Source organism: Lissotriton vulgaris, chromosome 1_1 (assembly GCF_964263255.1).
Source record: "Lissotriton vulgaris chromosome 1_1, aLisVul1.2, whole genome shotgun sequence".
Taxonomy (NCBI): domain Eukaryota; kingdom Metazoa; phylum Chordata; class Amphibia; order Caudata; family Salamandridae; genus Lissotriton; species Lissotriton vulgaris.
In genome coordinates this window covers 1,660,202,264-1,660,215,050 of record NC_141685.1, presented here as the reverse complement: position 1 = coordinate 1,660,215,050, position 12,787 = coordinate 1,660,202,264, and the positions used below count along the sequence as shown (strand labels likewise).

General features: G+C 43.4%; 1 protein-coding gene across 1 annotated transcript in view; it reads left to right on the top strand.

The window, feature by feature from the left end:
* The window catches only part of LOC147750997 (protein NLRC5-like), a 721,414-nt gene that overhangs the window by 201,666 nt on the left and 506,961 nt on the right, over positions 1 to 12,787 (top strand). Inside the window, exon 2 of the mRNA XM_086918889.1 lies at positions 10,405 to 10,531. Coding sequence (XP_086775015.1) covers positions 10,468 to 10,531 — 64 coding nt within the window. The 5' untranslated portion in view covers positions 10,405 to 10,467. The remainder of the gene's footprint in view (positions 1 to 10,404; positions 10,532 to 12,787) is intronic.

The following is a 12,787-nucleotide window of genomic DNA, read 5'->3' as shown; positions in this document are numbered from 1 at the left end:
TTTCAACTATCTGAATCCACCAATCATTGCTTGTGATTCAAGAGCAGGGAAACTCCACAATTATTTTTTTGTAAACTCCTACTGTTCCAACAGCCATTTCATTCCCACACTTCATCTGACTGCACCAGAACCTTCTCTCATCGTGTATTCTGTGTGGATTATAGGACATAGCTACATCCACTGGGCTCAAAGGTATGCAGCTAGCAGAAATTTTCACAACCTTGATTTATCAAATGTGGAAATCAAGTGGATTGGCCAAAGAGGATTGAGATGTCACCAATTGATACCATTGGTAAAAACCTTTTTGCATCTGCCAAACCCTGACCTCTTAATAGTGCACTGTGGTGGAAATGACTTGGGCACTTTGACTGGGGTTGGTCTGGAAATGCTTTTAAAGGACACCTTTGATCAATTGATGACACTTTTTCCACAAACTGCCTCGGTATATTCCAATATATGCCAAAGACAGAAATGGAACTGGTCCAACCAATTTTGTCCACAATTTGAGCAAGCACGGAAACATGTGAATAAATCTGTTTCTGCTTACATGAGAGACTATGGAATGGGTTCAATATACAACAATAACTTGCGTTACAACATGCAAGATACCTACAGAGGAGATGGTGTGCACTTCTCAGATGAGGGGAATAGAATATTCCTCCTGAATTTAAGACTGTGCATTGGAACCTACTTGTAGGTACCTAAATCAGCCACAGAACCCAAAAGCTCTTTTCAGAGCTACCCTACCTCTGATCACTCAAAATGATTATCTTTCTCTAACTTTTTTCACTATTTTTCACCAGAGTACGCTCCCCGGTACGCTCCCAGGTGCGCGTACCGGGCGCTCCCCCGCGAAATATATATATTTCTTTTTTTGGCATATATGCCCCTTCGAAACTCCCCTCAGCAAACCTAGAGGGTCAAGGGGTGTCTACTGTGCTCCTTTTTACCCATTCCCAACGTTGTTTGTCCTCCATATTGTGTCTCAATTCGACCGAAACACAAAATGGCGGACTCCCGTAGCGCTCCCGGTACGCGTACCGGGGCGCGCACCGGTGAGCGCTCCCCAAAAAAATGTGGGAAACGAAATTACATAAAAAGTACTGGCCAGACTTTCACCAAATATAGCATAGACCCTACTATATACCACTCCCTACCATTATCCCACATTCGATAGTATTCCATTCAGCCATTTGGGCTGTAGCCCTGTCTAAATATCCTGAGGTAAATTACATGACAAAAACACATATGAAAGTGTTGGAATTTAAAACCAATTAAAATGTTACTTTCATTTCCTACTTTTTTTCCTGACATTGAATTGGTTATGTACATGAATATAAATGAAAAATGAGAGGGAAACACGGCCATTTTGACTACAACTACCTGAGATACATCTTTAAAAGACTTACTCATTTATCTTTTATCACCTTTCTATAAGGTAAGTTATACATTTGTGAAGGGGCACTTTAAGTTCATTTGTAAAAACGTTTTCTGACAGTTATTTACTGTCCCTCTGTTATAATTACAGATTGAGATAGGCTTCTCTGTTATAGTTATAGATTGAATTAGGCTTCTCTGGTATAATTATGAATTTTATTAGGCTTCTTCACATACACTTTTTTATATTTCTACTTCCTACCTCATACCATACACGACCCAAAGATAACTTCACTGTTAAAAACTCACAAGTACCTGTCTGAACTTAAACCCAACAGTGCCCTATCTCTACTGATATATTTATTTTGTATGCAATTTACAGCAAGAAAATGGAAGGAGAACAAAATAAAATTAATATTTCATTTGAAATTGATATGGAGAACAATCCTAAGGAAGACATTGATGAATTATACTTTTTGGATCAGTCTCTGGACCAAGACTTACTTAATTGTGTAGAAGAAATTGAATCATGGAATCCAAATGAGGACATACCTGATGAAATAATGTTGGAAATTCTTATAGATTTTGAAAAATCGCAGCAATAAAATTTTATTTAAAAAATAAAATTTGTTTGAGACATTATTCTTTTTTATATGTAAATTATGAAATAGTACCAAAATAGATATAATATAAAGTGAGACTTAAAATATACTGTGCAACTTTGTTATGTTACATAGTAATTTTGCTCATAGTTACTTCCTTTCTCCCACTATATTATCTCCAATGTGTATTTAAAATCTCTTTATCATCTCCTGCCTCAATGTTGTTTCTGCTTTCCTGACAGACTATGGGATGAATTCCATATACCATAATAACTTCTGTAACAACATGCAAGATATCTACAAAGGAGATGGTGTATATTACATTTTAGACTCTGCATTGGTACCTACATGTTGGTACTTAAAAAAATAAAAAAACAACAAAAAGAACAATTAATAAACATACAATTTTTGAAAAGTCTGTCATTCTTTTTTCCCCATGGTACGCTCCCCGGTACGCTCCCCGGTGCGCGTACCGGGCGCTCCCCCCGCGAAATCTAAAAAACAAAATTGTTTTTTTGGCATATATGCCCCTCCGAAACTCCCCTCAGCAAACTTAGAGGGTCAAGGGGTGTCTACTGTGCTTCTTTTTACCCATTCCCAACGTTGTTTGTCCTCCATCTTGTGTCTCAATTCGACCGAAACACAAAATGGCGGACTCCCGTAGCGCTCCCGGTACGCGTATCGGGGCGCGCACCGGTGAGCGCTCACCGAAAAAATGTGGGAAACGAAATTACATAAAAACTACTGGACAGACTTTCACCAAATATAGCATAGACCCTACTATATACCACTCTCTACCATTATTCCACATTTGATAGTATTCCATTCCACCATTTGGGCTGTAGCCCTGTCTAAATATCCTGAGGTAAATTACATGACAAAAACACATATGAAAGTGTTGGAATTTACAACCAATTAAAATGTTACTTTCATTTCCTACTTTTTTTTCCTGACATTTGATTGGTTATGTACATGAATATAAATGAAAAATGAGAGGGAAACACGGCCATTTTGACTACAACTACCTGAGATACATCTTTAAAAGATTTACTCATTTATCTTCATCACCTTTCTATAAGGTAAGTTATAAATTTGTGAAGGGGCACTTTAAGTTCATTTGTAAAAATGTTTTCTGACAGTTATTTACTGTCCCTCTGTTATAATTACAGATTGAGACCGCGAGCTACGGTCAGCGGGGAGCCCTTCCTGCCAGGGGCCCGGGAACTACACCACACCTCCTCATGCTCTTCCACTGCCGGGGCCGGCTGGAGCGGGGCCCTCCTTGGGCTAAATGGCGCCGAGTCCCGGAACACTGATATTGGCTGCCAGTTGCCCATTCCATATGGCTCAGGGAAGGATCTTGATCTCCCTCTTTGACTGTTCATCTGAACTGCCAGGACTGTGCTTAGCGCACGTTACCCCCTAGACTTGAACGGTTGTCCCTCTCGATTGAGAGTATGAACGGTGGCCCGTTTCGCCACTGCCCTTTTGGTATTTTGGTGGGGTTCACCCACAGTTGGTTACTGTTGTTTTTTGTTTTACCCCTCCCTAATGTCTTCCTGAACATTGCCGAGTGTACTGAGGGGGGTGGTCGTGGGAGAGTTGGAATAGGGGTTGCAATGGACCTTCGTTGCTGCTGTTCGTAGACATTGTGGGGGGGAGTTCACATTGCTAGAATGTAGAATATCTGCGATAACGATATGCACCTGGAATATTAGAGGCATGCACACACCAGCGCGCCGTTATCAAATATATTCCAACTTGAAAAGGCAGCGGGTGCAGGTCGCACTCCTGCAGGAAACACATTTGAATGGGGCGGAGGTGGCCGCGCTGCGTCGTAGATGGAGGGGACAACTGTATGCCACGGAGTACTCCTTGTTTGCCCGTGGGGGCGCTACTGTGGGTGAAACCGGGCACCCCCTTCACAATGACAGATGTCCTCACAGACCCGGAGGGGAGGTACGTGTTGGTGAGAGGCCGCATGGATGGGCAACCAGTAGTTCTGGCATCCGTTTACTCTCTGAACACAGACCAGGGGAGCTTTCTGGCATGAATCTCGGAGAAACTGGCACCCTGGATACTGGGGGGGGATTACAATACCGTGCTAGACCCAGTGCTGGACCGCTCGGTCCCGCCCAGGCTAGATGCAACATCACTAGGAGCCACAAGAGCACTCACACAGTGGGCGGCACAGTGGGATTTGAAGGATGCTTGGCGCGCGCACAACCCTAACACCAAAATATAGTCTTATTACTCAGGGGCGCACGCGTTACATGTCCGCCTCGACAGGTACATGGTGTCCTCGGACCTGCTGCCACACATCACAGATTCCCAATACCCACACACGCTGCAAATGGCCTGGGAACGCCCACACCCGCCCATCCCCACATGGCGTCTACAACCCGCCCTATTGCTAGATGCCCCCTTTCGAGACTCCCTGCAGGCTTGCGTAGCACAATACTTCGCAGACAACTCGGGCACAGCATCCTCCATACAGGTCGAATGGGACGCCTTCAAGGTGGTAATACGGGGACACTGTCTGGGCACGCAGGGGAACATGCAGAAAACACTAGAAGATGACCTGCGAAGGGTAGAGGCGGACCTGCTCCGCCGGGAGCAGGAAGCGGTGGCAGGGTCGGGAGACCAATTGAACGAGGCCCGAGCGGAGCACGCGACATTACTGGAACGACTGCGACAAATTAATTATGCGGCTCACTCGGCGCGCGTACACCAACACAGCGACAAGCCCGGGAGGCTGCTGGCCTGGCTAGTCCGGCAAGAGAACCGCACGGAGCCGGTGTACGCCATCCGAACTGCTGAGGGAGAGATAGTGTACACACAGAGTAAGATACACCAAGCCTTTGTGCGTCACTACCAGGCCCTATATAGGTCCCAGCTGAGGGTCCCCTTGGCGTCCATAACGGACTACCTAGCGGACATACAACTGCCCTCCCTTACGGACGCGCAGCGGGGGGACCTAGGGGCACCATTCACCCAGGAGGAAATGCGCGAGACCATTTTTGCCCTATCCAATGGCAAATCCCCTGGCCCGGATGGCCTACCTGCCGAATTTTTTAAAGCATGTTCAGACGCTCTGGTCCCGGAGTTGCTCAAGGTTTATAACACCGCGATTGAGGACTCGGCGCTCCCAGACACGCTTAATGAGGCCAATCTGGTCTCGCTTTTGAAGCCCGGCAGGGAGGGAACGTGCATGGGGTCCTACAGACCATTAGCCATGTTGAACACTGACTATAAAATTTTCACCTCCTTGTTGGCCCGATGCTTAGCCTCGGAGGTCTCAGACTTAGTACATGATGACCAGAATGGTTTTATGCCAGCAAGGAGCACTTCCCGCAACATACGCCGCCTCTTCCGAGTACAGGAAGCCGCCACGTTGCATTGGCCGAGATCGGGGTGCCTAGTCTTAGACCTTGAGAAGGCCTTTGACTCCGTAGAGAGGCCCTATCTGGGGGCGGTGCTGGACAGATTTGGCGTGGGCGATGCCTTCGCTGACATGGTCGGATTACTTTACCAGTGGCCCAGCGTGTGAGTGCGGACGGGTAGGCTGCTCTCGGAGGCGGTGCGGGTGCGTAGAGGCACCCGTCAGGGCTGCCCCCTGTCACCCCTTCTCTTCTCTCTGGCTATTGAGCCCTTGGCGGCGCTTCTTCTGGCTAGTGGAGCAGAATGGGGGATCCCGCTGGCCGACGGGGTACATATAGTTTCGCTTTATGCGGATGACCTGTTGCTGTATGTACGGGACCTCACCGTAGTCCTGGGCACTCTGTCGGACATTTTCCAGACGTTCAGTGAGGTATCGGGCCTTAAGGTCAATTGGACGAAGTCCGGAGTGTATTCGTTCAGTCCAGACCTGCAGGAGTGTGACGTGCACCTCGGAGGCGCTCGGCTCACATGGTATCCTACCACCTTTAAGTACCTAGGGATGTATATATACAGGGACACGCCAAACATACTGGAGGGCAACCTGGTGCGCGCTATCTCCTCGTTGCGAGCCCAGATGGCCTTCTGGAAAACTCTGCCACTGAATGTGCCCAGCAGGATTGCACTATCCAAGATGATAGCTCTGCCCAGGCTACTATATCATTTTGTAAATATTCCGCTGTATGTCCCCACAAAGATATTCCGTGACCTGGAATCCATGCTCCGTAACCTGATTTGGAACACTGGGTACCCCCGTGTGGCCCTGGCGAAACTGTACTCCACGACTGCTGAGGGAGGGCTGGCGGTCCCTAATATGGAGCTGTATTACCTGGCCGCGCAGCTGCAGTGGGTGACACACTGGCTCAGCGGCTCGCACCTCGACGACACGGCCACCGCTGCCCGCCAATGGAAGCACACGCAGGTATGCGCCTTGTTTCATCCCCTGACTAAGGGACACCGCCCTCTACATAAAGACTCGCTCACTGAGGTTAAGATTGAAGGAATGGAATACCTTTCTCTATGCTCCCTTACCCTCGTGATACCCCGCACAGTTGCAGCCGGCCCGCAGGGTTGTAGGCTTTGCTATATGTACTGCTCTATTGAATACTAATAAACGTCTTACAAAAAAAAAAAAAAAATAGATAAATAATAATTACAGATTGAGATAGGCTTCTCTGTTATAGTTATAGATTGAATTAGGCTTCTCTGGTATAATTATGAATTATATCAGGCTTCTTCACATACACTTTTTTATATTTCTACTTTCTACCTCATACCATACACTGCCCAAAGATAACTTCACTGTAAAAAACTCACAAGTACCTGTCTGAACTTAAACCCAACAGTGCCCTATCTCTACTGATATATTTATTTTGTATGCAAGTTACAGCAAGAAAATGGAAAGAGAACAAAATAAAATTAATATTTCATTTGAAATTGATATGGAGAACAATCCTAAGGAAGATATTGATGAATTAGACTTTTTGGATCAGTCTCTGGACCAAGATTTACTTAATTGTGTAGAAGAAATTGAATCATGGAATCCAAATGAGGACATACCTGGTGAAATAATGTTGGAAATTCTTTTAGATTTTGAAAAATCACAGCAATACATTTTTATTTAAAAATTAAAAATTGTTTTGGACATTATTCTTTTTTATATGTAAATTATGAAATAGTACCAAAATAGATATAATATAAAGTGAGACTTAAAATATACTGTGCAACTTTTTTATGTTACATAGTAATTTTGCTCATAGTTACTTCCTTTCTCCCACTATATTATCTCCAATGTGTATTTAACATCTCTTTATCATCTCCTGCCTCCATGTTGTTTCTGCTTTCCTGACAGACTATGGTATGAATTCCATATACCACAATAACTTCTGTAACAACATGCAAGATATCTACAAAGGAGACGGTGTATATTAAATTTTAGACTCTGCATTGATACCTACATGTTGGTACTTAAATAAAAAAATAAAAAAACAACAAAAAGAACAATTAATAAACATACAATTTTTGAAAAGTCCGTCATTCTTTTTTCCCCATGGTACGCTCCCTGGTGCGCTCCCCGGTACGCGTACCGGGCGCTCCCCCCCCCCGCGCAAATCGGAAAAAAAAATATTTCGTTTTTTTTAGCCCCGCGGGCCCCTTTTATAGCCCCCACATCAAACCTAGGGGGTCAGGGGGGGTCTACTCTGCCCCCTTATGGTCAATTTCCCCTTTGTTTTTGCCACAGGCTGCTCTGGACTGTTTAGAATGTTTACAGACACCCGAGAGCCAATCAGATTTCCGCGCGCAAGTCGCGTAGCGCGCCCGGTGCGCTCCCCGGTGCGCGTACCGGTGCGCGTACCGGGGCGGGCCATAGATATATATATTTTTTTGAACCTAAATTACTCAAAATCCACTGGAGCACATATCTTGAGACATAGCAAAGTCACATCGGGCTACCAGTCCCTACAATTTTGCCAAGTTTGGTGCAAATCCATTCAGCCGTTCGGGCTAAAAGTGAGTTCGGCCGCCCTATGGAAATTAACATGGGGAAAACACGTTTTGGGACCCCCCTTTTATCTTGGCCCCCGCTTGACGAATCCCCCCCAAACTTTCAGGGAAGGACAGGAGCTTTGCGAAGCAAATTTGAGGAAATTTCAGGCAGATTCGTCAACCGACGCCAAAGTTATTCACAATAGAATTTTGAGATTTTGCATTGAAAAAAATCCTAACTATAACTACCTACTGGCGACCGCCAGTAGGTAATATATATAAATATATATATATATATATTTTTTTTTGGGGGGGGGGGATTTTTTTTTATTATTTGTTTGCAATTTTTTATGTTTTTTGTATTTATTTTGTATTTGTAATATGTAGTTCTTTTATGAGGGGCTACACACATGGCTGTAATAGGGTCACTGTGATCATAAGCATTCTATGTTGGGCCAGGTGTAAGTATGGTCCCCTGACAACCCACATAATAAGTGGGTATTTCATTAGCCTCCTCCCACCTTTGTTCACTTAATGTTATGTTTTTAATCATAGAAAAGGGCAGCAGTTTTAGTTTTTGTTAACCAGTGTGTGCTCACTAGTGCTTAATTGTGGTGAATTTAAAACAACTGATTAATGCATGAGCTTTTCTAGGCAAATGAAGTAGCCCTTTAATTTAGTCCTTTTAGTTAGTCCTTTAGGGGGAACCTTTAATATGAGCCCTCTTGGACTCAATTGGATTTTATGCCAGTAAATGTAGGGTGTGTGTCCAAGAGGGCTCAATTGCGTTACATAAATTAATTACATTTGATATTATTCTTGAATGAAATGTCCAAATATAGGATATTGCAGGAATGCTAGTCAGTGAGTATTTTGTCAATATGACATTAATAGTTGATGAATATGTATGAATTTGGAGCTGTTCTAGGCTTGATTATGTATGTAGGTGAATACAGTTTAAACTGGAAACCTGCAATACACGTGCAAAATTTGTAAAGATATATACTTTACTTTGGCAGGTTCTTTGAATGTACTAGTTCATGTATTTATATTGTTTCAGAATTGATTTGCGACAAATAATTTGCACAATAATATGGTTGTGTGAGGGGTCTGTTGTCACATTCCATGAGGACAGAATAGCATGTTTAAAAACTTCTACGTTGGTGTTACATCCTCAGTGGTGGCCAAAACGTGCTACAGCGCAAAACACATGGCAATAAAATGATCAGCATCAGTTCAAGTCTGAACCAATCTTTACGCTGGGAGTACGCCTTGTTGGGTTGTTGGTGTTATGATACATACATATATATATGTGTGCTTTTTATAGTAGTGAATTTAAAAAAAACATCACAAATTAATACAATGTAAAATATATATGTATTTAATAATAGTGTTTATTATATTTAGTATATATAAAGATACACACATATATGTATGTATGTGTGTATGCTTATATATATTACATTTTAATATTGTTACTTAAATGTATCTAATATAGATTATATGAAGAGCATGTATTACATTCTTTAAGATTTATTAGTTTTAAACTTTGTATTTTTTGAAAAACTATATGTTTGTCATTTTTATTACCATATTGGTGTAAACAGTATTTTCTTGACATTTTTGTACTTACCTTATATTTGTGGTGATCTTTAGCAAGAAAAAAAAGACATCAGCGTCTCCTACATGCTAGCAGCGAACTCCCGGTGTGTCGGACACATTGATTATTTTTTTCAAAATATAAACACCCGGGTGGAGAGTTTGTGTTTGAAAAAATGTAGATTTGCCTGCCATTCGGAGAAGTGATGGAAGGCCAGCCAAGCATTCCGCACACACATTTTTGCCAAAAGTGCTCCGACTGTGTCAGTGGGAGCAGTTTTGGCAAAAATTCCCTCCAGACATCCCACAACGGGGCTGATAGAAGCCGAGCCTCTACCTTTCCAACAGTTTGGCAGAACTCTTCTAAACTTTAAATGAGACCACTTTTACTGGGTACGCTGCATCTAGCATCATGATGTTTCAATTGGAAGACATACATGTTTATGTCATTACTATGTGAGGCTTAGTACTAGTATAATGCCTTGCAAGATGCTATGCAGACCTCTATAAAAAATGTAAAATATAATTAATCACTAGGAAACAGTCTTTATTTATGTTTAGATGTGGTAGTAGTTCTGTTCCGAATGATCTGAGGCAGGAACCCACAACCCATTCTGTTTGAGTTAAATATATAAATATACCACTGATGCATATCACTGTCAAGCAAAAAGAAATCATTATGTGGTTTCAGGTGTTGAATTTGTTGAAGGACTTCAATCTCATGCCCTAGTAAAACGAGTAAGTGTTGCCTGTTTCCAAACCCAAGAGGTTCTAGGCAGGTTTGTGATAACCTTTTTGGATGCAGGTTGCAAAATATGTTAATTCCCACTGAGGTTAACTTGAACTGATCACGTTTTTTTGCAACTGCTTCAGTGTCTCACAAGCAATGTTATCTTTTCAGAGTTTAAAATGAAGAGAAGAAGAGGAGAGAAATGTTCATAGTGACACTACTTAACAGAACAAAATGGCTATTAGAGGAAACATCTGGTGGGACAGTGTTGCCGTTATTCTTATTCTTACAATATCAGGTACAGTAAAAGTTAATTCTCACTTTATAAGAGTCTGAATTTCAGCAACCAGCTGTGTGAGAGTTGATTTTCAGGAACTGGGGAATCTACTCATTGTTGCCGGTGGTAGGGCATGAAACTAAGTTCCCCTGATGTATCAGGGGCAGTGTTACCCAGGTTTGATTGGTGGGATCTAATTTGTAATGACAGTCTGGACAAATGGAAATTCTGTGTAAAAGACAAAAAGAGTTGTTATAAATTTACCTGCAACATTGAAATTCCTGATGTACAATGACTGGTTTTGTTAAGTCTCTTAGGTGTTTTTTTGTGGGCATTACCTTTGCCTACTTTATTCATTGCGTTCCATCATTGTCTTCATATGATGAGGGAGGAATACCAATCTGTAAATATATTTTTGCAGCATCAGTCATTATCAACCAAGGGCCCTATGAGCCAGGGTGGTGATGCGGGCATGCCTGCGGTCTGACCATCCTATTACGACTTGGACGGTTGGACTGCATTAGTGCAACCGCCAGGGATTAGAGATCCGTGGTGGTGCTGCGGGAGTCTTGCTGCGGCGTCACCAATCATAGTACTAGTTTCCTGTTAGAAATGGGGGTCTCTAGTTGGCAAAGGTAGGCACCTTTATCCAAATAGGGACCCTTGCTTTTAGTCAGGGTAAAGAGGATACACTTTTAAAATAACCCCTGCTCACCCAATTGGTAGCTTGGCACCAGCAGACAGGCTTATCTCAGAGGCAGTGTATAAAGCATGTGTGAACACATACAGTAATGCAGTGAAAACACAACAAATGGACACCACCCCAGTTTAGAAAAATAAGTAATCTTTGTCTAAACGAAACAAGACCAAAACAACACAAATCCACAATACAGGTATAAAATATGACTTTCAAATGGTAGAAATAGTTGAGTTCAAAGCAAATTGCAGATGCAACACTTTTTACACAAAGTACCTTGAATGCGTCGCGCAATCAAACAAAAAGGGTCGCAAGGAAGATGTTGCTTTGATTCCTTATACTCAGGAAAGGTGATGCGTTGGTTCCTTGCTCAGGGAAAGGTGATGCGTCGGTTCGTTACTGGAGAGGCGGTGATACATCAGTTTCTTACTGCATACCCCTATGATGCAACAGACTTGGCGCCACGATGCGACTATCCTGGACAGTGTGAGTTCCTGCAGCCACTCAGCAGGGCTTGCTTCAGAATAGGAGCGGTGATCTTGGACTGTGGAGATCGAAGTAGTCGATGCTTCGTAAGGCGATTTCTCTAGCTGCGGGCAGGCGTAGCGACGATTTCTTCGGCGATGCATCGGAAACAGGTGCAGATGCGTCATGTTTCTTCAAGTTGCGTTACTTTTCCCGGTGGCAAACAGCCTCCAGAGGTCCAAAACAATAGCAGGCACCCCTTATCAGGTCAGAACTCCCAGCAAGGAAGTTCAGGGGAGCTGGTGGTGAGGTCTTTGTGTCCCTGAGACTTCAGAACAGGAGGCAAACTCAATTTCAAGAGCTTGGTGATCTTCAAGCAGGGGACACAGCAATCCGCAAAGTCCTTTCTCCTTTCCTTGGCTGCAAGTAGTCCCTGCAGGCCAACCCCAGACAGCTAACAGTACAGGGGCAGAATTACTCCTCAGCTTCTCCGGCTCTTCTCCTTGGCAAAGGTTCCTCTTGATTCTCAGAAGTGATTTAAAGTTCTGGGGTCTGGGCCCCAATAATTATGCAGCAAAATCATGTTCTCTGGTGGCAGAGAAGCTCTTTGCCTAGCCAAAACAAGTTCTGTCCTTTCTGGTGCAGCTTCCTGGCAGGAGGTGGAGACTAACGGCGGGTAGAGAGCTCGCTCCACCAGCGGAGTGTGCTGAGATTTGCCTTCTCCCTGCTCCGCTGAGAAAGTGGAGTATAGGGGAAATCTCCGACTCCACAGTGGAACGGAGTTAGCCAACCCCACCCCCCGCTCAATAGGCTCCAGCCCCTAATCAAAAATATTAAAAAATTAATTTAAAAAGAAATAAACATACCTGTACTGTGGCAACCCTGATCCTCCTCGCCGTCTCTCTCCTACGTCAGACGCACATCTTGCGAATACTGTGCATGCGTGCCCGCGTGCATGCGCATTTCTTGCAAGAAGTCTTGGTAATTTTTGATCTTCTACAGTACAGCATGCTTTAGTCTTAAACATTCTTTTTTTTTTTTTTGGAAAACCTTTATTTATAGTCCAAGGCACACAGCTATTCAGCCTTACATCCCTGAGGCTAGGCAGCATTGTA